General features: G+C 35.3%; 2 protein-coding genes across 2 annotated transcripts; both read left to right on the top strand.

Moving 5' to 3' along the window:
* Nucleotides 1-787: 787 nt before the first annotated feature.
* On the top strand, nt 788-8,343 carry LOC124395477 (the record flags this gene model as incomplete). Its single annotated transcript, XM_046863977.1, has 28 exons — nt 788-991; nt 1,439-1,519; nt 1,665-1,753; nt 1,894-2,092; nt 2,168-2,278; nt 2,846-2,914; nt 3,060-3,148; nt 3,279-3,477; nt 3,559-3,669; nt 3,747-3,851; nt 3,986-4,074; nt 4,195-4,393; nt 4,478-4,591; nt 4,692-4,805; nt 4,987-5,075; nt 5,182-5,380; nt 5,462-5,575; nt 5,696-5,803; nt 5,953-6,041; nt 6,193-6,391; nt 6,498-6,611; nt 6,722-6,835; nt 7,017-7,105; nt 7,260-7,458; nt 7,541-7,654; nt 7,775-7,882; nt 8,032-8,120; nt 8,271-8,343. Coding segments are annotated over exons 1-28 (3,471 nt in total), but the record flags the coding sequence as incomplete, so codon positions are not given.
* A 15-nt stretch (nt 8,344-8,358) lies between these two features.
* lgals4 (galectin 4) lies at nt 8,359-26,601 on the top strand. Its single transcript, XM_046863976.1, has 67 exons — nt 8,359-8,467; nt 8,556-8,669; nt 8,780-8,893; nt 9,075-9,163; nt 9,318-9,516; nt 9,597-9,710; nt 9,831-9,942; nt 10,095-10,182; nt 10,333-10,531; nt 10,620-10,733; nt 10,844-10,957; nt 11,139-11,227; nt 11,382-11,580; nt 11,662-11,775; nt 11,896-12,003; nt 12,160-12,248; nt 12,355-12,553; nt 12,638-12,751; nt 12,860-12,973; nt 13,159-13,247; nt 13,411-13,609; nt 13,692-13,805; nt 13,926-14,033; nt 14,183-14,271; nt 14,422-14,620; nt 14,709-14,822; nt 14,933-15,046; nt 15,227-15,315; nt 15,470-15,668; nt 15,751-15,864; nt 15,985-16,092; nt 16,265-16,353; nt 16,460-16,658; nt 16,743-16,856; nt 16,965-17,078; nt 17,264-17,352; nt 17,516-17,714; nt 17,797-17,910; nt 18,031-18,138; nt 18,311-18,399; nt 18,505-18,703; nt 18,789-18,902; nt 19,010-19,123; nt 19,309-19,397; nt 19,561-19,759; nt 19,840-19,953; nt 20,070-20,177; nt 20,320-20,408; nt 20,598-20,796; nt 20,886-20,999; nt 21,123-21,236; nt 21,412-21,500; nt 22,376-22,574; nt 22,659-22,772; nt 22,893-23,006; nt 23,126-23,214; nt 23,399-23,597; nt 23,682-23,795; nt 23,913-24,023; nt 24,161-24,249; nt 24,459-24,657; nt 24,737-24,850; nt 24,948-25,055; nt 25,139-25,227; nt 25,334-25,523; nt 25,612-25,725; nt 25,813-26,601. The coding sequence occupies exons 1-67, from the start codon at nt 8,387-8,389 to the stop codon at nt 25,828-25,830; spliced, it is 8,418 nt and encodes a 2,805-aa protein (XP_046719932.1). The 5' UTR covers nt 8,359-8,386; the 3' UTR covers nt 25,831-26,601.
* Nucleotides 26,602-26,693: the final 92 nt, after the last annotated feature.

Genomic DNA, 26,693 nt, shown 5'->3' with positions numbered 1-26,693 from the left:
GCATTGTTCTGTTAAAGACTTAAATACAATTAAATAACTATGGCATGGATTAAAACTGTCTTTCTAAAACATTCTCTATCTTTTTGATAGCATTTAAGTCAACATTGAATTGAGAAATGTAAAACACCAAAACCAATTTTACATTTTTTTTTTTATTTTTGCAATAATTGTGAGGACACCTAAATATGAGTTAATTTGAGTTCTTTAAGGTGTCTCTTCTAAATGAGCCCCCAAAATTCTGATATGTTAATTTGGATATTGCAATACATGCTCTCTGACATTACCTGGCCTTACATATTATTGTTTGCCTTTATAAATAATAATAAAAAAAAAAAAGAAAAATGTTTTGCAAGTGTGTTGCAAAAATATCAATTCTCCAGTTTCTCCTTGTCTTGCATGAACTTGCATGAACTTATATACATATGCATTACAATATTTACCTGTATGTAAATCATATACCCACAAATAAATTTACATTCAACATTATGTTATTGAATTACTATGGGTTTATTGAGTAACACGCTACTTCACTGTACATTACATCAAGTTTTTTTTTGTTTCGTGTGAAAGTTTCGGTTCATTGCCAAAGGGCTAACGAGTTTAAACTAGTTGATAACATTTATTAAAACATCTTGGAGACTTTCATTGCCCCTGGGCAAAAAGAAGTTCCACCCCACTAATGGTACACTATAAAGCTCTGTGCACACGTTCAGACATTCATCCTGTTCTCACAGGAGTTTGCCTGTTGTGTGCATCTTCACGTCTTCTGATCCAATTGTTCACCATCATGAGCTGTAGAGGCAGAGGACACGGAAGGGGAAGGGGTCATCATGAGCATCCTGGTGGTCATCATGAACATCATGAACATCATGAACATCATGAGCATCATGGACATCGTGGACATCATGGGCATCATGGACAACGTGGAATTCCTGGTCATCGTGGCCATCTTGGTCATCATGAATTCGGCCCTCACATGGGGCAGATGTTTGTAAGTACTGTTCTTTGCTGTTATAGGCAAAATCCATTGGGGAAAACCCTATCCACCCATTCCAGATTAGTTCGTGTGTGTGTGTGTGTGTGTGTGTGTGTGTGTGTGTGTGTGTGTGTGTGTGTGTGTGTGTGTGTGTGTGTGTGTGTGCATGTTTATACTGCATTGTACTAAACAAACAGACATAAATAAAATATTTGTTTAGTAATGAAGTATATAGCGCAATATAATTAATATACAGTATATGCTATTTAATTAATAATTATAACGTAACCAATTTGCAACATTTGCTATTATTATCATCACAAACCCAGTTTATTTATTTATTTATTTTATATGATTATACAATATCATGATGATTTTTGAGCAAGTTCTGTTTTTCAATTTCAGCTATGAAACCTTGAAAACATTTGAATTAATTCTGATAACGATTTTGTTATCCATCAGCAGGAAAGCGAAACATTTCCATTTATGGAGCATGTGGAAATTACCATCCCAGCTGAAGTTTCAAAACCACTCATTCAGCCTGTGAGTAAAAAAATTCACGGTCTATATAATTAAAATTATTGAAATAATTAAGGAATACAATTGTTTAGATTTTTTTCCAATAATTTTCAGGAAATAGAACCTAATAATAATTGTATAATTTTATATCTGGGAAATTGTATTACAGCTAATACCCTATGTTGGACCAATAACTGGAGGTATAAAACCAGGGATGCGACTGCATGTTGTAGGAACTGTTCCTGCTAATGCCCAACAGTATGTCATTTTTTTTCTCCATAATTTTTTTTTTTAATATTTCATTATAATTATACATTATAAAGTTCAGTTGAAATAACTTTCAAAACCGTTTATTTGTATTTTGCAATTGAAAAAAATAATACACATTTTTTATGCAGGTTTCAAATCAACTTCAAAACTGGGGTAAAAGATTCGGATGATGTCGCTTTCCATTTCAACCCCCGGTTTGGTCAGTACGTATACATGAACATCTTCAGGAAAGGGGCATGGCAGAAGGAAGAATTAGGTCCTGATAAGCCCTTTGTGAAGGGGTCACCCTTTAAATTGTTGTTTATCATCAATAAGGATAACTATGAGGTGGGCAGCTGAATAAATTACTAAAAATAGATGAATAAATTATATGATTAAAGTCTTAATACAGCTCTTCTTTAGGTCCATGTGAACGGATCACACATCTACACATTCAGTCACCGAATTCCTCTTGAAAGCGTCACTACCCTGGCAATATTAGGAGACATTTTAATATTTTGGTTGGGTTTTGAAGTAAGTAAATCAGTTATAATATTTATAATAGTCATAATGATTTTTGTTTTATGCTTTGAGAAATAGTGGCCCACGTTGTCACTTGTGGTCATTTTCCTCCAAGCCTTCATGATAGTTTGCCCCTAACTGACATGTATGCTAAAGCTAGCTATAGGTCAGTGCTAGTTTAACATTGACTCCATTTAAAGTATTTTTAATCAGTATACAATTCAATTTTAAACATTTATAATTGACAATGTGTTATGACTTTAAATGTGAATCGGAATGTATATATTTATTTATTTATTTATTTTCTTTTCAAACATTTATAAGGAGTAAAAATCCAGTCCAGTATATTTATATAATGTTTATTAATTGTATCCTTAATTTAAAATGTATGTTGTGGTCAGGTGTCATTATAAGTGAATCAGTAAAATGGTAAATTTAGATTTTGAGTTTAGAATTTTTAATACAGATGTGAGATTGCTCAATAAAAAAAACTGAAATATATAATCTTTTCAATGCTAAACATACAATAATCATTGCAGTGATAATGTAAAACTTTTTGCTAACTATGTTTTTGTTCAGAATTTGACCCAAACAGTCACGAGCACCTTTACCATCTCATCTGAAGTTTCAAATCCAATTCTCCAGCCTGTGAGTTTGATAGCAAATTTTAAAGAAAACATTGAATTTTGTAAAAAAAAATTTAATATTGCTAATGATCACAATGATAATAAAAGATAATAATCGTTTTATAATTCTATGTCTTCGTAATTATAATGTGTTCTTTGTGCCACAGAAAATTCCCTATGCTGGACCAATATCTGGAGGTATAAAATCAGGAATGCGACTGCATGTTGAAGGAACTGTTCCTGCTAATGCCCAACAGTATACTATCATTTTTTCCACTTATTTTTTATTTCTTTATATATAATTATAATTTTACATTATAACATTATAAAGTTCAGTGGGAATAACTTTTAAAACCATTTCCTTTTATTGTGTAATTAAAATGCAGGTTTCAAATAAACTTCAAAACTGGGTTAAAAGATTCGGATGATGTCGCTTTCCATTTCAACCCCCGGTTTGGTCAGTGCGTATACATGAACATCTTCAGGAAAGGGGCATGGCAGAAGGAAGAATTGGGTCCTGTTACGCCCTTTGTGAAGGGGTCAAACTTCAAATTGCTGTTTATCATCAATAAGGATAACTATGAGGTGGGCAGCAAAATAAATCTTTAAAAATAGATGAACAAAGTTTTTGAGTAATGTCTAAATAAATTTGCAACTCTACTACAGGTCCATGTGAATGGAACACCTCTCTACAGGTTCAATCACCGAATTCCTATAGAAAGTGTTACTACTTTGGCAGTATTGGGAGATGTTTTAATCTACTGGATGGGATTTGAAGTAAGTAAATAGTTTTATTTATTTATTTATTTATTTATTTAAAGATCTATCTTGACATCTTAATATTTTTGACCTAGAAATGGGCAGCTGCTTCTTTGTTCAAAGAAAGCAAAGTTATACTGATGGGGATCGGACTCCAGGCATTCATCCCATTAGAGGTTTATTATCCAATCACCAACCCAGTGAGTGAAGAAGCCTTCAAGTCAGACACAATCAGAAAATGCTTTAAAAGGCAGAAAACAGGAATTTTATCATAGTTGCTCTTATTTTTCAAGATGGAGACCTGATTGTGCTCATTGTTTTTTTGTCATACCAGGCAATTCCCTATGTTGGTCAAATCCCAGGAGAGATAAAAAAGGATTTTGCTGTAGTTTTTCAAGGGACTGTTCCTGCAGATTCAAAAGGGTATGATATAAAAGCACTTAAAAGTATAAAGTAGAAAAATATAATTTAGCTACTACATTTAATGAAACAAAAATTCATGAAATTCTTTCTATTTTTTCAATACATTTGTTATTTTCGCAGCTTTGAGATAAATTTCAAAACGGGGCCAGCAGAAGGTGATGACATCGCTTTTCACTACAACCCTCGCATTGGTAATTATACTGCTATGAACACCCTCCAAAGCGGATGCTGGTTAAAGCAGGAAAATGGACCTGACAAACCCTTCACCAGGGGAGGTGGATTCATTATTCTTTTCATCATTAATGCTGAGGGCTATGAGGTTTGTCCTAATATTTTATCATTTAATTATTCTAGTAATTAAAAGAATATTTTAATCAATAATCAAATGCATCTTTTTCTGTAGGTCTATGTGAATGGCTTTAAGCAGTGCACATTCAAGCACCGCATTCCTCTAGAGAAGATTTCTACATTGAACATTCGTGGAAATGTTTCCATCCACGTCTGTGGTTTTATTGATGTATGTTTGCAAATGTATTATTCTTAATGAAAAACAAAAATTACTTATTTACTCTATTCTTAAGCTGAATTTTAGTAACATATCTTCATTTTCTTCACAGGGCTGGAGCACTACTTCAACCTTTACAGAACTAAAGAAAATCACAGCCACACAGACGTCAACATCGTGTGCAACATCCATGCCTTTCGAGATTTCACATTCAATCAGTAACCCTGTAAGTAAACCAGTACATGATATGGACAGAGAACCAGAACATATTCAAGGGAATGTTTTAAACTCACTTAACTTGCTCTATAATAATGTACAAATCGTGAGTTTTTACATTAGGCCTTATAATATTTGTGCTAACTTGACATGGCATCCTAATTGTGCAATTTACATTGTTTTGTCTCCAGAAACTTCCCTATGTTGGTAAAATCCCAGGAGGGTTTAAACAAGACATGGCTGTATTCTTACAAGGGACTCTTCCTGCTGAGGCGAAGAGGTACGCTCCTAAACCCTCCTGAATACAATAGTAGAAAAACATTGATTAAATAAGAGTTCATCTATTAAAAGACGAACGATTGTAATGCTTTTGATTGTCTTCACAGCTTTGAAATGAATTTTAAAACTGGAACATCTGATGCTGATGACACCGCTTTTCACTACAAACCTTGCATTGGTGATCGTACCGTCCTGAACTCCTGCAGAAGTGGAAGCTGGGAAACAGAGGAATCTGCTACTGATAAACCCTTCACCAAGGGAGGAGTCTACCAGATATTTGTTGCCATTAAATCAGACGGCTATGAGGTATGTTTTTAACAATGTGCAGCAGGATTCGGGAAATCAGAGAATCATGTAATTCAATACATTTTACCAATTATTTTTCAGGTCTACACAAACAGTGTAAAACACTGTACATTTAAGCATCGTATTCCTCTGGAGAAAGTTTCAGCGATTACTTTTAATGGTGATATTTCCTCCCTACTCTGTGGGTTTATTCAAGTAAGTAATAAAGTTGTTGTCATTAATGTTCCTAATGTAGTTTGATTATTTGAATTGCTTTGTTTTCTGGGCACAGCACAGATTTAAACATCATGCTCAATATTTTATATTTATCACCAGAAATGGACGTGTCCTTCTTTGTTCATTAAAGAGAAGAGATCTGTACTGATGGGAAGTGGAAGCTCAACATTTATCCCATTAGAGATTTCTAATCCAGTCAGCAACCCAGTAAGTAAAATATCAGCCAGAAAGCCATGACAGAAATTAGTCAAAAACACAATTTGATTTCACACAAGTTATTTCCTCATCACATGGAACTGTTCTTCTTCTTGACATGGTGGATATTTGATAGTGCACATGGACTGTTCTCTTCACAGGCAGTTCCCTATGTGGGTGAAATTGCAGGAGGAATAAAACAAGATGTAGCTCTAGTTTTCCAAGGAACTGTTCCAGCGGATGCAAAGAGGTACGCTCTAAAAGCACTTAAAAATAAGAAATTAAGAAAAAGACACTTAAAATTTTTGGGAGTCTTTTCTTTTTTGTGCCTTTAATTCTAATCCATAAAATTTCACAATAATGGTGGCAGATATTTTTCAATATTTTGTTTCTCTTCAAAGCTTTGAAATAAATTTCAAAACGGGGCCAGCCGATGGTGATGACATCGCTTTTCACTACAAGCCTGTTTTCGGGGCAAATACCGCCCTGAACAGCTTCAGAAATGGAAACTGGGAGAAGATGGAAACTGCACCTGTTAAAAACTTCACCCAGGGAGGAGCCTTTATCATTCTTTTCGTCATCAACGCTGAGGGCTATGAGGTGTGTTCTAATATTTTATAATAATTTTAATATTTAATAGAGTTATATTTAATATTTAATCAAATAAATAATGTATTCAGTGATCAAATGTGTCTTCTGTCTCCAGGTCTATGTGAATGGCTTCAAGCATTGCACATTCAAGCATCGCATTCCTCTAGATAAAGTTTCTACATTTAACGTTCGTGGAGATGTTTCCCTGCAAGTCTGTGGTTTAATTGATGTATGTTTGCAAGTTTCTCTTTGTTAATATTGTAAATATTTATTTCCTTACAGATTTTCCTGTCAAGCTGAAACTTAGTAACATGCTGAATATTTTAATTTTTACCACAGGGCTGGAGCACTACCCCATCCTTTACAGAACTAAAGAAAATCACAGCCACACAGACCTCAACCTCGTGTGTAACATCCATGCCTTTAGAGATTTCACATCCAATCAGTAACCCAGTAAGTAATCCAGTATGTGACATGGACAGAGAACCAGAAAATATCAGAGGGAATGTTTAACATTTACTCAACTTGCTCTATAATAATGTACAAATCGTGAGTTTTTACATTAGGCCTTATAATATTTGTGCTAACTTGACATGGCACCCTAATTATGCAATTTATATTGTTTTTTCTCCAGAAACTTCCCTATGTTGGTAAAATCCCAGGAGGGTTTAAACAAAACATGGCTGTATTCTTACAAGGGACTCTTCCTGCTGAGGCGAAGAGGTACGCTCCTAAACCCTCCTGAATACAATAGTAGAAAAACAACATATAAATTCTACAGTTGTCAAAACTTCAGCTGCAGATTTTTTTTATTGATTTAATAAAAGTTCATCTATTAAAAGACGAACGATTGTAATGCTTTTGATTGTCTTCACAGCTTTGAAATGAATTTTAAAACTGGAACATCTGATGCTGATGACACCGCTTTTCACTACAAACCTTGCATTGGTGATCGTACCGTCCTGAACTCCTGCAGAAGTGGAAGCTGGGAAACAGAGGAATCTGCTACTGATAAACCCTTCACCAAGGGAGGAGTCTTCCAGATATTTGTTGCTATTAAATCAGACGGCTATGAGGTATGTTTTTTTATAATGTGCAGCAGGATTCGGGAAATCAAAGAATCATGTAATTCAATACCTTTTACCAATTATTTTTCAGGTCTACACAAACGGTTTAAAACACTGTACATTTAAGCATCGTATTCCTCTGGAAAAAGTTTCAGCGATTACTTTTAATGGTGATATTTCCTCCCTCCTCTGTGGGTTTATTCAAGTAAGTAATAAAGTTGTTGTCATTAATGTTCCTAATGTAGTTTGATCATTTGAATTGCTTTGTTTTCTGGGCACAGCACAGATTTAAACATCATGCTCGATATTTTATATTTATCACCAGAAATGGACGTGTCCTTCTTTGTTCATTAAAGAGAAGAGATCTGTACTGATGGGAAGTGGAAGCTCAACATTTATCCCATTAGAGATTTCTAATCCAGTCAGCAACCCAGTAAGTAAAATATCAGCCAGAAAGCCATGACAGAAATTAGTCAAAAACACAATTTAAATTCACACAAGTTATTTCCTCATCACATGGAACTGTTCTTCTTCTTGACATGGTGGATATTTGATTGTGCACGTGGACTGTTCTCTTCACAGGCAGTTCCCTATGTGGGTGAAATTGCAGGAGGAATAAAACAAGATGTAGCTCTAGTTTTCCAAGGAACTGTTCCTGCCGATGCAAAGAGGTACGCTCTAAAAGCACTTAAAAATAAGAAATTAAGAAAAAGACACTTAAAATTTTTGGGAGTCTTTTCTTTTTTGTGCCTTTAATTCTAATCCATAAAATTTCACAATAATGGTGGCAGATATTTTCAATATTTTGTTTCTCTTCAAAGCTTTGAAATAAATTTCAAAACGGGGCCAGCCGATGGTGATGACATCGCTTTTCACTACAAGCCTGTTTTCGGGCAAATACCGCCTGAACAGCTTCAGAAATGGAAACTGGGAGAAGATGGAAACTGCACCTGTTAAAAACTTCACCCAGGGAGGAGCCTTTATCATTCTTTTCGTCATCAACGCTGAGGGCTATGAGGTGTGTTCTAATATTTTATAATAATTTTAATATTTTTGTAATTAAAGGAATAATGGAATTAATAATCAAATGTATCATCTTTCTCCAGGTCTATGTGAATGGCTTTAAGCATTGCACATTCAAGCATCGCATTCCTCTAGATAAAGTTTCTACATTTAACGTTCGTGGAGATGTTTCCCTGCAAGTCTGTGGTTTAATTGATGTATGTTTGCAAGTTTCTCTTTGTCAATACTGTAAATGTTTATTTCCTTACAGATTTTCATCTCAAGCTGAAACTTAGTAACATGCTGAATATTTAAATTTTTACCACAGGGCTGGAGCACTACCCCATCCTTTACAGAACTAAAGAAAATCACATCCACACAGACCTCAACCTCGTGTGTAACATCCATGCCTTTAGAGATTTCACATCCAATCAGTAACCCAGTAAGTAATCCAGTATGTGACATGGACAGAGAACCAGAAAATATCAGAGGGAATGTTTAAAACTCACTTAACTTGCTCTATAATAATGTACAAATCGTGAGTTTTTACATTAGGCCTTATAATATTTGTGCTAACTTGACATGGCATCCTAATTGTGCAATTGACATTGTTCTGTCTCCAGAAACTTCCCTATGTTGGAAAAATCCCAGGAGGGTTTAAACAAGACATGGCTGTATTCTTACAAGGGACTCTTCCTGCTGAGGCGAAGAGGTACGCTCCTAAACCCTCCTGAATACAATAGTAGAAAAACAACATATAAATTCTACAGTTGTCAAAACTTCAGAATCAGATTTTTTTTATTGGTTTAATAAAAGTTCATCTATTAAAAGACAAATATTTGTAGTGCTTTTGATTGTCTTCACAGCTTTGAAATGAATTTTAAAACTGGAACATCTGATGCTGATGACACCGCTTTTCACTACAAACCTCGCATTGGTGATTGTACCGTCCTGAACTCCTGCAGAAGTGGAAGCTGGGAGACAGAGGAATCTGCTACTGATAAACCCTTTACCAAGGGAGGAGTCTTCCAGATATTTGTTGCCATTAAATCAGACGGCTATGAGGTATGTTTTTATAATGTGCAGCAGGATTCGGGAAATTAAAGAATCATGTAATTCAATAAATTTTACTAATTATTTTTCAGGTCTACACAAACGGTTTAAAACACTGTACATTCAAACATCGTATTCCTCTGGAGAAGGTTTCAGCAATTACCTTTAATGGTGATATTTCCTCCCTCCTCTGTGGGTTTATTCAAGTAAGTTATAAAGTTGTTGTCATTAATGTTCATAAAGTAGTTTGATCATTTGAATTGCTTTGTTTTCTGGGCACAGCACAGATTTAATCATCATGCTCGATATTTTTCTTTTATCACCAGAAATGGACGTGTCCTTCTTTGTTCATTAAAGAGAAGAAATCTATACTGATGGGAAGTGGAAGCTCAACATTTATCCCATTAGAGATTTCTAATCCAGTCAGCAACCCAGTAAGTAAAATTTCCTCAGACAAACAGCACAATTTGATTTCATACAAGTTGTTTATAACATTGGCGTATTGAACATTATTTTATCATGTCTGGGAACTGTTCTTCTTATCGACATGGTGGATATTTGATTGTGCACATTGACTGTTCTCTCTCCAGGCAGTTCCTATGTGGGTGAAATTGCAGGAGGAATAAAACAAGATGTAGCTCTAGTTTTCCAAGGAACTGTTCCTGCCGATGCAAAGAGGTACGCTCTAAAAGCACTTAAAAATAAGAAATTAAGAAAAAGACACTTAAAATTTTTGGGAGTCTTTTCTTTTTTGTGCCTTTAATTCTAATCCATAAAATTTCACAATAATGGTGGCAGATATTTTCAATATTTTGTTTCTCTTCAAAGCTTTGAAATAAATTTCAAAACGGGGCCAGCCGATGGTGATGACATCGCTTTTCACTACAAGCCTGTTTTCGGGGCAAATACCGCCCTGAACAGCTTCAGAAATGGAAACTGGGAGAAGATGGAAACTGCACCTGTTAAAAACTTCACCCAGGGAGGAGCCTTTATCATTCTTTTCGTCATCAACGCTGAGGGCTATGAGGTGTGTTCTAATATTTTATAATAATTTTAATATTTTTGTAATTAAAGGAATAATGGAATTAATAATCAAATGTATCATCTTTCTCCAGGTCTATGTGAATGGCTTTAAGCATTGCACATTCAAGCATCGCATTCCTCTAGATAAAGTTTCTACATTTAACGTTCGTGGAGATGTTTCCCTGCAAGTCTGTGGTTTAATTGATGTATGTTTGCAAGTTTCTCTTTGTCAATACTGTAAATGTTTATTTCCTTACAGATTTTCATCTCAAGCTGAAACTTAGTAACATGCTGAATATTTAAATTTTTACCACAGGGCTGGAGCACTACCCCATCCTTTACAGAACTAAAGAAAATCACATCCACACAGACCTCAACCTCGTGTGTAACATCCATGCCTTTAGAGATTTCACATCCAATCAGTAACCCAGTAAGTAATCCAGTATGTGACATGGACAGAGAACCAGAAAATATCAGAGGGAATGTTTAAAACTCACTTAACTTGCTCTATAATAATGTACAAATCGTGAGTTTTTACATTAGGCCTTATAATATTTGTGCTAACTTGACATGGCATCCTAATTGTGCAATTGACATTGTTCTGTCTCCAGAAACTTCCCTATGTTGGAAAAATCCCAGGAGGGTTTAAACAAGACATGGCTGTATTCTTACAAGGGACTCTTCCTGCTGAGGCGAAGAGGTACGCTCCTAAACCCTCCTGAATACAATAGTAGAAAAACAACATATAAATTCTACAGTTGTCAAAACTTCAGAATCAGATTTTTTTTATTGGTTTAATAAAAGTTCATCTATTAAAAGACAAATATTTGTAGTGCTTTTGATTGTCTTCACAGCTTTGAAATGAATTTTAAAACTGGAACATCTGATGCTGATGACACCGCTTTTCACTACAAACCTCGCATTGGTGATTGTACCGTCCTGAACTCCTGCAGAAGTGGAAGCTGGGAGACAGAGGAATCTGCTACTGATAAACCCTTTACCAAGGGAGGAGTCTTCCAGATATTTGTTGCCATTAAATCAGACGGCTATGAGGTATGTTTTTTTATAATGTGCAGCAGGATTCGGGAAATTAAAGAATCATGTAATTCAATAAATTTTACTAATTATTTTCAGGTCTACACAAACGGTTTAAAACACTGTACATTCAAACATCGTATTCCTCTGGAGAAGGTTTCAGCAATTACCTTTAATGGTGATATTTCCTCCCTCCTCTGTGGGTTTATTCAAGTAAGTTATAAAGTTGTTGTCATTAATGTTCATAAAGTAGTTTGATCATTTGAATTGCTTTGTTTTCTGGGCACAGCACAGATTTAATCATCATGCTCGATATTTTTCTTTTATCACCAGAAATGGACGTGTCCTTCTTTGTTCATTAAAGAGAAGAAATCTATACTGATGGGAAGTGGAAGCTCAACATTTATCCCATTAGAGATTTCTAATCCAGTCAGCAACCCAGTAAGTAAAATTTCCTCAGACAAACAGCACAATTTGATTTCATACAAGTTGTTTATAACATTGGCGTATTGAACATTATTTTATCATGTCTGGGAACTGTTCTTCTTATCGACATGGTGGATATTTGATTGTGCACATTGACTGTTCTCTCTCCAGGCAGTTCCCTATGTGGGGGAAATTCCAGGAGGAATAAAACAAGATATGGCTGTGGTTTTCCAAGGAACTGTTCCTGCAGATGCAAAGAGGTACGCTCTAAATGAGAAAACACCAAATACAGCTGCTACAGTTATTAAAGCAGATGCACTAAAATTCATTAAATTTCTTTTTGCAATACTTTTGTTATTTTCATAGTTTTGAGATAAATTTAAAAACGGGGCCAGCTGAAGGTGATGACATCGCTTTTCACTACAACCCTCGCATTGGTAATTATACTGCTCTGAACACCTTCGAAAGCGGAAGCTGGGGGAAGCAGGAAAATGCACCTGACAAACCATTCACCAGAGGAGAAGGATTCATTATTCTTTTCATCGTTAATGATGAGACCTTTGAGGTTTGTCCTGATATTTCATAATTTATTATTGTTGTAATTAAAAGAATATTGTAATTAATAATAAAAGGTATCTTCTTTCTCCAGGTCTATGTGAATGGCTTTAAGCATTGGGCATTCAAGCACCGCATTCCTCTAGAGAAAGTTACTACATTGAACGTTCGTGGAAATGTTTCCCTCCAAGTCTGTGGTTTTATTCATGTATGTTTACCAGGTTTTTGTTATTTGTGGTGTAACTGTTTATTTACTTGCTTTTTTCCTTTTTAAGCTGCATTTCAATAATATGTTTGATATCTTTATTTTTGTCAGAGCTGGAGGACTACTTCATCCTTTACAGAACTAAAGAAAATTGCAACCACACAGACCTCAACCTCGTGTGTAACATCCATGCCTTTAGAGATTTCACATCCAATCAGTAACCCTGTAAGTAAAGCGATGCACGACATGCATAGAAATCACACAACATATCAGAGGGAATAAAATAAACTTAACCAATGTGCTCTATTATAATGTACAAATTTTGCTTTTTACCATTAAGTATCAGAATATTTGTTCTTACTTGTCATGATCGCTGCCTGATTGTACAAATCATATTGTTCTGTTTATAGAAACTTCCCTATGTGGGTAAAATCCCAGGAGGGTTTAAACAAGACATGGCTGTATTCTTACAGGGGACTTTTCCTGCTGAGGCAAAGAGGTACGCTCCTAAACCCTCCTGAATACAATAGTAAATAAATAACATAAATTCTGCATGTGTCAAAGCTTGCACAGTTTAATGAAGAAATTGTTCTAAAATAGACTTCATAACAGTTACTAATTTTCTAGACAAACATTTGTAGTGCTTTTGATTGTCTTCACAGCTTTGAAATGAATTTTAAAACTGGAACATCTGATGCTGATGACACCGCTTTTCACTACAAACCTCGCATTGGTGATCGTACTGTCCTGAACTCCTGCAGAAGTGGAAAATGGGAGACAGAGGAAACTGCTACTGATAAACCCTTCACCAAGGGAGGAGTCTTCCAGATATTTGTTGCTATTAAATCAGACGGCTATGAGGTATGTTTTTTTATAATGTGCAGCAGGATTCAGGAAATCAGAGAATCATGTAATTCAATAAGTTTTACTAATTATTTTTCAGGTCTACACAAACAGTTTAAAACACTGTACATTCAAACATCGTATTCCTCTGGAGAAGGTTTCAGCAATTACCTTTAATGGTGATATTTCCTCCCTACTCTGTGGGTTTATTGAGGTAAGTTATAAAGTTGTTGTCATTAATGTTCCTAATGTAGTTTGATCATTTGAATTGCTTTGTTTTCTGGGCACAGCACAGATTTAAACATCATGCTCGATATTTTTCATTTATCACCAGAAATGGACGTGTCCTTCTTTGTTCAGCAAAGAGAAGAGATCTGTACTGATGGGAAGTGGAAGCTCAACATTTATCCCATTAGAGATTTCTAATCCAGTCAGCAACCCAGTAAGTAAAATATCAGCCAGAAAGCCATGACAGACATTAAACAAAAATACAATTTGATTTCACACAAGTTTTTTCCTCATCACATGGAACTGTTCTTCTTCTTGAAATGGTAGATATTTGATAGTGCACATGGACTGTTCTCTTCACAGGCAGTTCCCTATGTGGGTGAAATTGCAGGAGGAATAAAACAAGATGTAGCTGTAGTTTTCCAAGGAACTGTTCCAGCGGATGCAAAGAGGTACGCTCTAAAATCACTTAACAAAAGAAATTAAGAAAAAGACACTTACAATTTTTGGGAGTCTTTTCTTTTTTGTGCCTTGAATTCTAATCCATAAAACTTCACAATAATGGTGCCAGATATTTTGCAATATTTTGTTTTTCTTCAAAGCTTTGAAATAAATTTCAAAACGGGGCCAGCCGATGGTGATGACATCGCTTTTCACTACAAGCCTGTTTTCGGGGCAAAGACCACCCTGAACAGCTTCAGAAATGGAAACTGGGAGAAGATGGAAACTGCACCTGTTAAAAACTTCACCCAGGGAGGAGCCTTTATCATTCTTTTCGTCATCAACGCTGAGGGCTATGAGGTGTGTTCTAATATTTTATAATAATTTTAATATTTTTGTAATTAAAGGAATAATGGAATTAATAATCAAATGTATCATCTTTCTCCAGGTCTATGTGAATGGCTTTAAGCATTGCACATTCAAGCATCGCATTCCTCTAGATAAAGTTTCTACATTTAACGTTCGTGGAGATGTTTCCCTGCAAGTCTGTGGTTTAATTGATGTATGTTTGCAAGTTTCTCTTTGTCAATACTGTAAATGTTTATTTCCTTACAGATTTTCATCTCAAGCTGAAACTTAGTAACATGCTGAATATTACAATTTTTACCACAGGGCTGGAGCACTACCCCATCCTTTACAGAACTAAAGAAAATCACAGCCACACAGACCTCAACCTCGTGTGTAACATCCATGCCTTTAGAGATTTCACATCCAATCAGTAACCCAGTAAGTAATCCAGTATGTGACATGGACAGAGAACCAGAAAATATCAGAGGAATGTTTAAAACTCACTTAACTTGCTCTATAATAATGTACAAATCGTGAGTTTTTACATTAGGCCTTATAATATTTGTGCTAACTTGACATGGCATCCTAATTGTGCAATTGACATTGTTCTGTCTCCAGAAACTTCCCTATGTTGGAAAAATCCCAGGAGGGTTTAAACAAGACATGGCTGTATTCTTACAAGGGACTCTTCCTGCTGAGGCGAAGAGGTACGCTCCTAAACCCTCCTGAATACAATAGTAGAAAAACAACATATAAATTCTACAGTTGTCAAAACTTCAGAATCAGATTTTTTTTATTGGTTTAATAAAAGTTCATCTATTAAAAGACAAATATTTGTAGTGCTTTTGATTGTCTTCACAGCTTTGAAATGAATTTTAAAACTGGAACATCTGATGCTGATGACACCGCTTTTCACTACAAACCTCGCATTGGTGATTGTACCGTCCTGAACTCCTGCAGAAGTGGAAGCTGGGAGACAGAGGAATCTGCTACTGATAAACCCTTCACCAAGGGAGGAGTCTTCCAGATATTTGTTGCCATTAAATCAGACGGCTATGAGGTATGTTTTTTTATAATGTGCAGCAGGATTCGGGAAATTAAAGAATCATGTAATTCAATAAATTTTACTAATTATTTTTCAGGTCTACACAAACGGTTTAAAACACTGTACATTCAAACATCGTATTCCTCTGGAGAAGGTTTCAGCAATTACCTTTAATGGTGATATTTCCTCCCTCCTCTGTGGGTTTATTCAAGTAAGTAATAAAGTTGTTGTCATTAATGTTCCTAATGTAGTTTGATCATTTGAATTGCTTTGTTTTCTGGGCACAGCACAGATTTAATCATCATGCTCGATATTTTTCTTTTATCACCAGAAATGGACGTGTCCTTCTTTGTTCATTAAAGAGAAGAAATCTATACTGATGGGAAGTGGAAGCTCAACATTTATCCCATTAGAGATTTCTAATCCAGTCAGCAACCCAGTAAGTAAAATTTCCTCAGACAAACAGCTTAATATGTCAGAAGCACAGTTTGATTTCATACAAGTTGTTTATAACATTGGCGTATTGAACATTATTTTATCATGTCTGGGAACTGTTCTTCTTATCGACATGGTGGATATTTGATTGTGCACATTGACTGTTCTCTCTCCAGGCAGTTCCCTATGTGGGGGAAATTCCAGGAGGAATAAAACAAGATATGGCTGTGGTTTTCCAAGGAACTGTTCCTGCAGATGCAAAGAGGTACGCTCTAAATAAGAAAACACCAAATACAGCTGCTACAGTTATTAAAGCAGATGCACTAAAATTCATTAAATTTCTTTTTGCAATACTTTTGTTATTTTCATAGTTTTGAGATAAATTTAAAAACGGGGCCAGCTGAAGGTGATGACATCGCTTTTCACTACAACCCTTGCATTGGTAATTATACTGCTCTGAACACCTTCGAAAGCGGAAGCTGGGGGAAGCAGGAAAATGCACCTGACAAACCATTCACCAGAGGAGAAGGATTCATTATTCTTTTCATCGTTAATGATGAGACCTTTGAGGTTTGTCCTGATATTTCATAATTTATTATTGTTGTAATTAAAAGAATATTGTAATTAATAATAAAAGGTATCTTCTTTCTCCAGGTCTATGTGAATGGCTTTAAGCATTGGGCATTCAAGCACCGCATTCCTCTAGAGAAAGTTACTACATTGAACGTTCGTGGAAATGTTTCCCTCCAAGTCTGTGGTTTTATTCATGTATGTTTACCAGGTTTTTGTTATTTGTGGTGTAACTGTTTATTTACTTGCTTTTTTCCTTTTTAAGCTGCATTTCAATAATATGTTTGATATCTTTATTTTTGTCAGAGCTGGAGGACTACTTCATCCTTTACAGAACTAAAGAAAATTGCAACCACACAGACCTCAACCTCGTGTGTAACATCCATGCCTTTAGAGATTTCACATCCAATCAGTAACCCTGTAAGTAAAGCGATGCACGACATGCACAGAAATCACACAACATATCAGAGGGAATGATCTAAACTTAACCAATGTGCTCTATTATAATGTACAAATCTTGCTTTTTACCATTAAGTATTAGAATATTTGTTCTTACTTGTCATGATCGCTGCCTGATTGTGCAAATCATATTGTTCTGTTTATAGAAACTTCCCTATGTGGGTAAAATCCCAGGAGGGTTTAAACAAGACATGGCTGTATTCTTACAGGGGACTTTTCCTGCTGAGGCAAAGAGGTACGCTCCTAAACCCTCCTGAATACAATAATAAATCAATAACATAAATTCTGCATGTGTCAAAGCTTGCACAGTTTAATGAAGAAATTGTTCTAAAATAGACTTCATAACAGTTACAAATTTTCTAGACAAACATTTGTAGTGCTTTTGATTGTCTTCACAGCTTTGAAATGAATTTTAAAACTGGAACTTCTGATGCTGATGACACCGCTTTTCACTACAAACCTCGCATTGGTGATCGTACTGTCCTGAACTCCTGCAGAAGTGGAAAATGGGAGACAGAGGAAACTGCTACTGATAAACCCTTCACCAAGGGAGGAGTCTTCCAGATATTTGTTGCCATTAAATCAGACGGCTATGAGGTATGTTTTTTTATAATGTGCAGCAGGATTTGGGAAATCAGAGAATCATGTAATTCAATAAATTTTACTAATTATTTTTCAGGTCTACACAAACGGTTTAAAACACTGTACATTCAAACATCGTATTCCTCTGGAGAAAGTTTCAGCAATTACTTTTAATGGTGATATTTCCTCCCTACTCTGTGGGTTTATTCAGGTAAGTAATAAAGTTGTTGTCATTAATGTTTCTAATGTAGTTTAAACATTTGAATTGCTTTGTTTTCTGGTCACAACAAAGATTTAAACATCATGCTCGATATGTTTCTTTTATCACCAGAAATGGACGTGTCCTTCTTTGTTCATTAAAGAGAAGAGATCTGTACTGATGGGAAGTGGAAGCTCAACATTTATCCCATTAGAGATTTCTGATCCAGTCAGCAACCCAGTAAGTAAAATTTCCTCAGACAAACAGCTTAATATGTCAGAAGCACAATTTGATTTCATACAAGTTGTTTATAACATTGGCGTATTGAACATTATTTTATCATGTCTGGGAACTGTTCTTCTTATCGACATGGTGGATACTTGATTGTGCACATTGACTGTTCTCTCTCCAGGCAGTTCCCTATGTGGGGGAAATTCCAGGAGGAATAAAACAAGATATGGCTGTGGTTTTTCAAGGAACTGTTCCTGCAGATGCAAAGAGGTATGCTCTAAATAAGAAAACACAAAATACCGCTGCTGCAGTTATTAAAGCAGACACACCAAAATCATGAAATTAATTTTTGCAATATTTTTGTTATTTTCATAGTTTTTATATAAATTTTAAAACGGGGCCAGCTGAAGGTGATGACATCGCTTTTCACTACAATCCTCGCATTGGTAATTGTACTGCTCTGAACACCCTCAAAAGCAGAAGCTGGGGGAAGCAGGAAAATGCACCTGACAAACCCTTTACCAGAGGAGAAGGATTCATTATTCTTTTTATCATTAATGCTGAGGGCTATGAGGTTTGTCTTGAAATTTCAAAATGTAACTATTGTTGTAATTAAAAGAATATTGTAATTAATAATAAAATGTGTCTTCTGTCTCCAGGTCTATGTGAATGGCTTTAAGCATTGCGCATTCAAGCACCGCATTCCTCTAGATAAAGTTAATACATTGAACGTTCATGGAAATGTTTCCCTCCAAGTCTGTGGTTTTATTCATGTATGTTTACCAGGTTTTTGTTATTTGTGGTGTAACTATTTATTTACTTGTTTTTTCCTTCTCAAGCTGCATTTCAATAATATGTCTGATATCTTCATTTTTGTCAGAGCTGGAGCACTACTTCATCCTTTACAGAACTAAAGAAAATTGCAACCACACAGACCTCAACCTCGTGTGCAACATACAAGCCTTTAGAGATTTCACATCCAATCAGTAACCCTGTAAGTAAAGCGATGCACGACATGCACAGAAATCACACAACATATCAGAGGGAATGTTCTAAACTTAACCAATGTGCTCTATTATAATGTACAAATCTTGCTTTTTACCATTAAGTATTAGAATATTTGTTCTTACTTGTCATGATCGCTGCCTGATTGTACAAATCATATTGTTCTGTCTATAGAAACTTCCCTATGTGGGTAAAATCCCAGGAGGGTTTAAACAAGACATGGCTGTATTCTTACAGGGGACTCTTCCTGCTGAGGCAAAGAGGTACACGCCTAAACCCTCCTGAATACAATAATAAATCAATAACATAAATTCTGCATGTGTCAAAGCTTGCACAGTTTAATGAAGAAATTGTTCTAAAATAGACTTCATAAGAGTTAATAATTTTCTAGACAAACATTTGTAGTGCTTTTGATTGTCTTCACAGCTTTGAAATGAATTTTAAAACTGGAACATCTGATGCTGATGACACCGCTTTTCACTACAACCCTCGCATTGGTGATCGTACCGCCCTGAACTGCTGTAGAAGTGGAAACTGGGAGACAGAGGAAACTGCTACTGATAAACCCTTCACCAAGGGAGGAGTCTTCCAGATTTTTGTTGCCATTAAATCAGATGGCTATGAGGTATGTTTTTTATAATGTGCAGCAGGATTCTGGAAATCAGAGAATCATGTAACTTAATAAATTTTACCATTATTGTTCAGGTCTACACAAACGGTGTAAAACACTGTACATTCAAACATCGTATTCCTCTGGAGAAAGTTTCAGCAATTACCTTTAATGGTGATATTTCCTCCCTCCTCTGTGGGTTTATTCAAGTAAGTAAAAGAGTTGTTGTCATTAATGTTCCTAATGTAGTTTGATCATATGTATTGCTTTGTTGGGTACACCACTGACTTAAACATCATGCCTGATATTTTTCATTTATCACCAGAAATGGACATGTCCTTCTTTGTTCATTAAAGAGAAGAAATCTGTACTGATGGGTAGCGGAAGTGGAAAGGGTATCCCATTAGAGATTTCTGATCCAGTCAGCAACCCAGTAAGTAAAATATCAGACAGAGAGCCATGACAGACATTAATCAAAAACACAATTTGATTAGGTATTTATTTTTGTCATGGAACTGTTCTTCTTCTTGAAATGGTGGATATTTGATTGTGCACAATGACTGTTCTCTTTATAGGCAGTTCCATATGTAAGTGAAATCCCAGGAGGGATAAAACAAGATTTGGCTGTAGTTTTCCAAGGAACTGTTCCTGCAGATGCCAAGAGGTACACTCTAAAAGCACTTTGCATGAAAAAATAGAAATCACCAAATGCAGCTACTATAGTTATAGCAAGTAGACATTCTTAAATTGCCATTATTCATTATTTAGCCAAATTCATTAACTGTCAATAAGACTTAATGATTATGCCTAATGTATGGAAATATAATAGTTCTGGTAAAATTTCTCTTTACAGCTTTGAAATAAATTTTAAAACCGGCCCAGCTGATGGTCATGACATCGCCTTTCACTACAAGCCTGTTATTGGTGAGCATACCGCTCTGAACAGCTTCAGAAATGGAAGCTGGGAGACGGTGGAAACTGCAACTGATGAACCATTCAGGTTTGGAGGCAACTTCATCATTCTTTTCATCATCACTGCTAATGGCTATGAGGTATGACTTTTTGTTCTAATAATCAAAAAAGGACTGTTGTAATTAGTGGAGTTTTCTGATTAATAATCAAATGTATCTTCTTTCTCCAGGTCTATGTGAATGGCTTAAAGCATTGCACATTCAAGCACCGCATTCCTCTAGATAAAGTCTCTACATTTAACGTTCGTGGAAATGTTTCCCTCCAAGTCTGTGGCCTAATTAATGTATGTTTACAAGTTATTTTTATTCATATTGTACCTAATATCAGATTTTCATTTTATTAATTCATAACTTAGTTTACAATCTTAATTTCAATGACCTGCTCGATGTCTTGATTTCCCCCTCAGAACTGGAGTACTACTTCATCATTTTCAGAACTAAAGAAATCCGCAGGCACCTGGAGCTCTGCCTCGAGTTTCAAATCATTGCCTTCAGAGATTTCACAGCCAGTTGTTAACCCTGTAAGAACAAAAGTATTTACGATACCAAAGTATATTCATTAGGCATGAATGGCCACAACATAAATGTAACCAAATGTGCTCCTTAATAGAATTATTGCCTTTTACCTTCTACCTCTCAATATTTGTTCTTCCACTTATGATTATCTGATCATCACTGCACCTATTTTGTCACCAGGCACTTCCCTATGTGGGTAAAATTCCAGGAGGGATAAATAAAGACATGGCTTTATTCTTCCAAGGCAGTGTTCCTACAGATGCAAAAGGGTATGCTGCCAAGCCCCACAGAAACATGGATATCATTATGTATAGTCTTTTGCTTGAGTATTCTCTACCATTGAACAATTTCATATAGAACATTTTAATGGAATTATCATTATTTTTTTACAATTAGATTTACATATAATGTCTAAAGAGTTGATCCTCTGTAAAATTTCACAGTCCATGCTGATCGAAAGCATCACCATAATATGATCATTTAGTGATCATGCTTTAAAGAGGGAGTGTTGTTCTTGCTTTACTGGATTTCTGTCAAACATAATGCTTGGTGCTAAGGCTATACAGTAATTAAACTCATGTTTTTGAGAACTAATTGCTTTGTAACATGTATTTTAGCAAACGTATATGGCTTTACTCTTTTATTTTATTCATTAAAAAAAGCCTGCCTTGTTACATGTCAAGACTTGTAATAGACAGCCTCCTTTTGTCTAAAGTCACCATTTTTTATATATGGATTTAATTTTGGGACAATTTTCAGGTGATTTTTTTTTCTTAAACAAATTTTTATTGTTACTTTTGAAGAAGATTGTCCTGTGCATTTTTAACCCCCTGGCCTTGGATAATACTGTTTAATTTGCATATGTTCCTGACATACAGGAACAGCCATATATTTAATGCATGTTGAGATTACCTGAAAATCTGATAGGTGGACTCCATCTAATTATGACAATTTTGATGATAGCTTATTGCATAACTTTTAAATGAGAGATTTCCCAGTAACTGAGTGAACAGCTTAGATTACAGCTCACAATACAATTATATTTAGATTTTAGAGTTAATTTATCCTTAGCAATTCTATGTCATTTTCAGGTTGAAATATTACAAGGTACAGGGGAGTAATTATCAAGTTGTTTTCTTCACAGATTTGATATTAATTTCAAAACGGGTCCAGGTGACAGTGATGACATCGCTTTTCAGTACAACCCTCGCTTTGGTGATCATACTTCCCTGAACAGCTTCAGAGCTGGAAAGTGGGATCAGGAGGAAAATGCACCTGATAAACCCTTCACCAAAGGAGAAGCCTTCCAAATGATTATAGTCATCAACTCTGATGGTTATGAGGTAGGATTTTAATAATAATTTGAAGAAGGCTTTTGTAATTGACAGAAAACAGTTCAGATAATCAACCATGTTTTCTTTCCACAGGTCTACGTGAACGGTGTAAGACATTGCACATTCAAGCACCGTATTCCTCTAGAGAAAGTTTCAACACTTCGCATTAATGGTCATGTGTCCCCGCTCATATGCGGATTTATTCATGTATGTTTAACGGTTTTGTACAATTAATAGCATAGATTTGTAAAAGTTTTTATTTTCATTTATTCGCTAAATTGCTTGTCTGTTGACGCTAAATAGCATAAAAAATATTTGTATTTTCAGAGCTGGAGTACTTCTTCATTCTTTACAAAAATTCAGGAAGTCATAATGACAACGAGCTCACAGACAAAAGTGGAATCTGGCCCTTTAGAGATTTCACATCCAATCAGCAACCCAGTAAGTTGAACAGTACATAAGATTAAAATAAAAGCTGCAGATTGTCAGGAAAATCTCTTCAGAGTCGACTGATTTACTGTATAATAACATACAAAATTGTTATGTTTTTTTCTATTTAGGCACTTCCCTATGTGGGTGAAATACCAGGAGGTTTGAAACAAGACATGGCTGTATTCTTTCAAGGGTCTGTTCTACCAGATGCTGGAAGGTATGCTTTAAACCTGATAAAAATAATAAAAAAATCAGCAAGGAAATGTACAACAGCCTTTTAGAATTCAAGAGTAAAAGTTAGAGTAGTAAACATGTGTGTTTGGTTTTGCTTAACACACTGTGGTTTGGATCACATAAATACACCATTTGGATATTTGAAGTTTGTTTGTTTTTCTTCACAGTTTTTATATAAATTTCCAAACCGGCAAAGGAGAAGGTGATGACATCGCTTTTCACTTTAACCCTCGCATGGGTTATACTACCGCCCTGAACAGCTTTAGAAGTGGAAGCTGGGGGACACAAGAAGATGCACCCGATAAAACCTTCGCTAAGGGAGAAGCCTTCCAAATGATTATAGTCATCAACTCTGAGGGTTATAAGGTAAAATTATAATGATAATTTGCAGAAGATTATTGTAATTAACAGAAAATTCTTCAGAAAATCAACCATGTTCCCTTTCTGCAGGTCTATGTGAACGGTTTAAGATATTGTACGTTCAAACACCGCATTCCTCTAGAGAAAGTTTCAACACTTCGCATTAATGGACAAGTTTCCCTACTCGTTTGCGGATTTATACATGTACGTATTATTTCATTTACTTTTTTTTCTTTGATATTATTAATGGCATAAATGCACATTAATGATTTTATTAAATTATTTTTGCTGTATTTAAAGAACGTTTACTTTTTTTTCCAGAGTTGGAGTACTTCTTCATTCTTTACACAACTTCAGGAAGTTGTAATGACAGAGAGTTCACAGATAATGGAATCTGGAGCTTTAGAGATTTCACATGCAATCAGCAACCCAGTAGGTTGAACAATACATAAGATAACCATAAAAACTGCAGATTGTCAGGAAAATCTCTTTAGAGTAGACTGACTTACTTTATAATAACATGATTATGGTTGAATCATGATGAATTATTATTTTTTTGTACTCTTCAGGCACTTCCCTATGCGGGTGAAATACCAGGAGGTTTGAAACAAGACATGGCTGTATTCTTCCAAGGGTCTGTTCCTCCAGATGGCGAGAGGTATGCTTTAAACCTGAATAAAAAAAACAAAAAAAAACATAAATTTGAAAAAGTAAGAAAATCAACAAGTAAATGTACTACAACTTTGGAAGCTTCAAGTGCAAAATTTATAGTGAACACAAGCGTTTTGTTTGCTTAACACACTGTAGTTTAGAGCAGCTAAGTACAGTGGACACAGATAATTAAAGTGTGTTTGTTTTTCTTCACAGTTTTTATATCAATTTCAAAACGGGCCGAGGAGAAGGTGATGACATCGCTTTTCACTTTAAACCTCGCATGGGTTGTACTACCGCCCTGAACAGCTTCAGAAATGGAGGCTGGGATAAGCAGGAAGATGCACCCGATAGTCCCTTCACAAAGGGAGGAGCCTTCCAAATGATTATAGTCATCAACTCTGAGGGATACGAGGTGGATTTTTTATGATAATATGCAGACATACGTTTCAATTAGCGAACAACTTTAACCACATTTTTTTCTCATTTTGCAGGTCTACGTGAACGGCTTACGGCATTGTGTGTTTATGCACCGCCTACCTTTAGAGAAAGTTTTAGCACTTGCCATTGATGGACACATTTTGCTTTCCATATGTGGCTTTGTTTATGTACGTAAACAGTATCTTGATGCCACCTTGGCTATAATGTTTTGTGTTCTGCTGCTTCTTAGAAAAAATATATATATTCTTATTCTTTCCCTACCAGAACTGGAGTAGTTCCTCCATGTGTACAGAAATAATGAAATTCCAAAGCACACAGAGTTCAACCACAACAACCGTCACACTACAGGTTTCAGAACCAATCAGCAACCCGGTAAATAAAACACAAGCAAATGGTTAGGGATAACACTTTCGCATTTAAATATGTGGATGACACTTTGTCTTTTACCTTTTCAGGTGATTCCCTTTGAAGGAAAAATACCGGTCAAGGTAAAGCAAGACATGGCTGTGCTTTTTCAAGGGAATGTTCTTGAAAATGGAAATAGGTACTGTATGCTCTCAGTTACTCTGTACATTTTTGAACAATAAATACCCCATATTCCCCAATATTTAAACATTTTGAAACTGTCATATACTTTTTTCCCCTCACAGCTTTATTATAGATTTTACAACCGGGAGTAAGGACATCGCTTTTCACTACAACCCTCGCATTGGTAACTTCACTGCCCTGAACAACCTCAGAAACGGAAACTGGGATACCCAAGAAAATGCACCTGATAAACCCTTCACCAAGGGACAAGCCTTCCAGATTATTGTTGTCTTTAAATCAGAGGGCTATGAGGTCTGTTTTTAAAATTATTTTACAATAATAATAAAAAAAATTTAAGATATGTACGATGCCTTTTAAAATATTTTCTATGCCCTTACAGGTTTATGCGAACAACATGCGCCACTGCACATATAAACATCGCATTCCACTAGAGAACGTTTCAGCGATTGGTGTTAATGGAGATGTTGCGCTTCAGCTCATTGGCTTTATTGAAGTAAGTAACGTATTTTTCTGCTTCTTGAAAATGTTTCATTGATTAGTTTCATCATTTAACACATTTTCTTGGTTTGTTTTTCACTAGAACTGGAAGAGTGAATAAATGAACATGAGTAAGCACGTACATGGGGAAGAAGTTCCAGAGGCTGAAAAAAATACATTTTGCAGCAGTCATTTTTTTTTTGCTATTATTTTTAAGTAGGTAATAATTTAAAAAAATAAACAATCGAACCGACAGAGCAGCTAACATTTAAATCCATAGTCTCATATTTCTTGTGTTAGCTTTGCTCTCTTAAAAGGAAAAATGTTTTTCAGACTTTTATCACATTCCAGAGTTTTGCAATTCATATTTTCATAATAAATTGAAATAACTGTTTGATACTATACCATCTATAGATCAAATATTAATTCGGAAATTCAAGTTTGCTATGAAGCCTGCTTGGAAACTTAACAATATCAGCCAATGGGAACAGAAAAAAAAAAATCTTTATCTATGCAAAACTGCGGAATGAAGAGATAAGGCCGTCCAGAATCTACTTTTTAAAGTCTGGGCTGATTTTTGTGAACGGTAGCTTGTTTGGGCAACAATCTACATTGGTAAAGTTTTGGTTTGTTTAAGCTTGCATTATGATTCTCTATTAGAGAACATAAGGTGTCTTGCTATACTTTTCATGTGTGCTAAAGGGCAAAAATTGGCTAATTTATAGTCCTGTTTTTGGTAACTTGTGGGGTAGTTTGGGGAAAACAACCTCCATATATGTCAGATCTTTTTCTTGCTTCTGGTTCAATGGTAATCTGTTCTGAAATCTTTAATTGTTTAACTGATTTGCTGTTGAATTTCTGTTTATTTTCAATAAACAATAAGAATCTAAAAGCTGAGTCTCTTGAAATTTCTCTCCAAAATTTTGGAAAGTGCATTTGTGCAGTATGAAAAGCTAGAATTTGATATAACAACATACATTGTAT

The sequence above is a fragment of the Silurus meridionalis genome, chromosome 13 (genome assembly GCF_014805685.1).
Source record: "Silurus meridionalis isolate SWU-2019-XX chromosome 13, ASM1480568v1, whole genome shotgun sequence".
Taxonomy (NCBI): domain Eukaryota; kingdom Metazoa; phylum Chordata; class Actinopteri; order Siluriformes; family Siluridae; genus Silurus; species Silurus meridionalis.
Note: the sequence above shows the minus strand (reverse complement) of the source record. Positions and strands in the feature narration are given on the sequence as shown.